Source organism: Lithobates pipiens, unplaced genomic scaffold (assembly GCF_037356315.1).
Source record: "Lithobates pipiens isolate NorthernLeopardFrog02 unplaced genomic scaffold, aLitPip1_a1.2 Scaffold_18, whole genome shotgun sequence".
NCBI classification, from domain to species: Eukaryota; Metazoa; Chordata; class Amphibia; order Anura; family Ranidae; genus Lithobates; species Lithobates pipiens.
The window spans coordinates 248,949,399-248,951,261 of record NW_027507758.1 but is presented as its reverse complement, the minus strand read 5'-3'; the positions used below and the strand labels follow the sequence as shown (position 1 = coordinate 248,951,261).

General features: G+C 36.9%; 1 protein-coding gene across 1 annotated transcript in view; it reads right to left on the bottom strand.

The window, feature by feature from the left end:
* Positions 1-408: 408 nt before the first annotated feature.
* The window catches only part of PERP (p53 apoptosis effector related to PMP22), a 24,138-nt gene continuing 22,683 nt past the window's right edge, over positions 409-1,863 (bottom strand). Inside the window, exon 3 of the mRNA XM_077486773.1 lies at positions 409-1,451. Coding sequence (XP_077342899.1) covers positions 1,234-1,451 — 218 coding nt within the window. The 3' untranslated portion in view covers positions 409-1,233. The remainder of the gene's footprint in view (positions 1,452-1,863) is intronic.

Genomic DNA, 1,863 nt, shown 5'->3' with positions numbered 1-1,863 from the left:
TGCATGCACCACTTTTTACAGAAACCACAGCAACCAGATTGCATGGTACTTCTGTATGATGCAGTCCGGTGCAGGCAAATGCACTGTGTTTGGAGTGTCATTAGCTTAACATTAACACTCGCTGCAAATCGCAACTGCAATGCATATTTAACACAGGGCAGGAAAGGTGCACATAAAGCATGTTTACTGCACTGCGTTCTGGTGCAAACTGGCCATAATTCAGTGCATTTCAGAAACGGTTCTAGAAGAAAAAACAAGACAAAAAACAAACAAACACAACAAAACATTTTTGCTTTGCACACTGTATGGAGCTGTTCAACCGTATACCAGATACAAATGTATCCATGTAACAGTTATTTTCAGTGTCATTAACAAAATGCTGGTAAAAATGGCATGCAACTGGAATGCTTGGGAGGTAAAATTCAGTTCTTTATTAGAAGCTTCAGACAGACACACATGACCCAATAAATAAAAGAAATCTAAGGATAAGCAGTAGGCATGACTGATTTGCTATGTGACCCTATTTGGATGCCTCCCAATCAGGAGACAGAAGGCATGTCACAGTCCATACCAATCCCATTTGGTTTATCTTTAACCATCAGATTTAAAGGATAGAAATTGAGGAGGTTCAAAATAATTTTACAGGGTCAGTGTGTTGGTTTAAATTTGCAGATATGGGGAACTGCTATACGTTAATGTATTAAAGGTTTAAAGCAAAGAGCCACAGTAAACAAATATTTATGCTAAACTTATTTCCACCCTAAATGCAAAACATAGTAACACAAGCACCATGCAAATGAAAATGGAGAGAATATGAATATATATTCTCTGCACAAAATTATTAGTTTGTTTTCATTTTCTACATTTGTTCAAAAAAAAAAAAAAACAAAGAAAAGCCATTTCGTTTAGTAATAGTTTTAAAATTGAAAACGTTAAAAACAAAAATGTACTTAATGTTTACAAAAAGGTCAAATACTTTCATTAGTTCGGTGTGTACAACCAATACATATAGTTTGCTATGTGAAAAATCTACTATTCAGGACAATACTATATTCCAGTCAAATTTATACAAAACATTAGTAGTAGAAAAATATATCCAATTAAACAATGGCATTTCGTTTTACTAGAAATACAACCTAATCAAATAAAATGTGCCTGATAAGCTAGGGAGACGTCTAATAGAACAGTCTATTTTTATATGGCAGAAGGAAAAAACAGTCTCAGTCCTTGAATTTAGGATGATGTGTAGAAGTATTTGGTTTTGACGTTGCCCAATAGTTCATCCTCAAAGTTAGGGAGGCAGCAGAAGAAGATTCCACAACCAAACATGATGATTGTGCTGCCCCAACCAAAGCCATAGGTCCAGCTGTACAGGTAGTTTTCAACGAACAGTGCCAAGTCTGAGGTGTACTTTACAGGGTAGATGATCAGTGCAATGATCTGCAAAATTACTAAAACAAAAACAAGAGGGAAAAAAAAAAAAGTGTTAACACTTCAGCAATAACCATCTTTCATTTCTAACACAGGCTACTATGCACTTTACTGGTTGTAAAGGCTAATGGCTAACCTGGATGCATTCTATGCATTAAAATCAGCAGCCATAGACAGTTTGAACCTCAGCCGGTTCAGTAGGAACTGACTGCGAGATTCGAAGCATGTATGGATAGGCTGAATTGTACCCAATCAACTTAGGTACAACTAGCCTGTCAGATTTTACATGCAATTACTGCTAGCAACTATTACAGCCACTAGCAATAATCACTGCATTCTTCTGGAGAGGTCAGCTTCGCACACCGGGAGGAACACATTAACTTGGCGGGAGGGATTCCCCCATCAACATTGACTGCAATGATGGGAGAAATC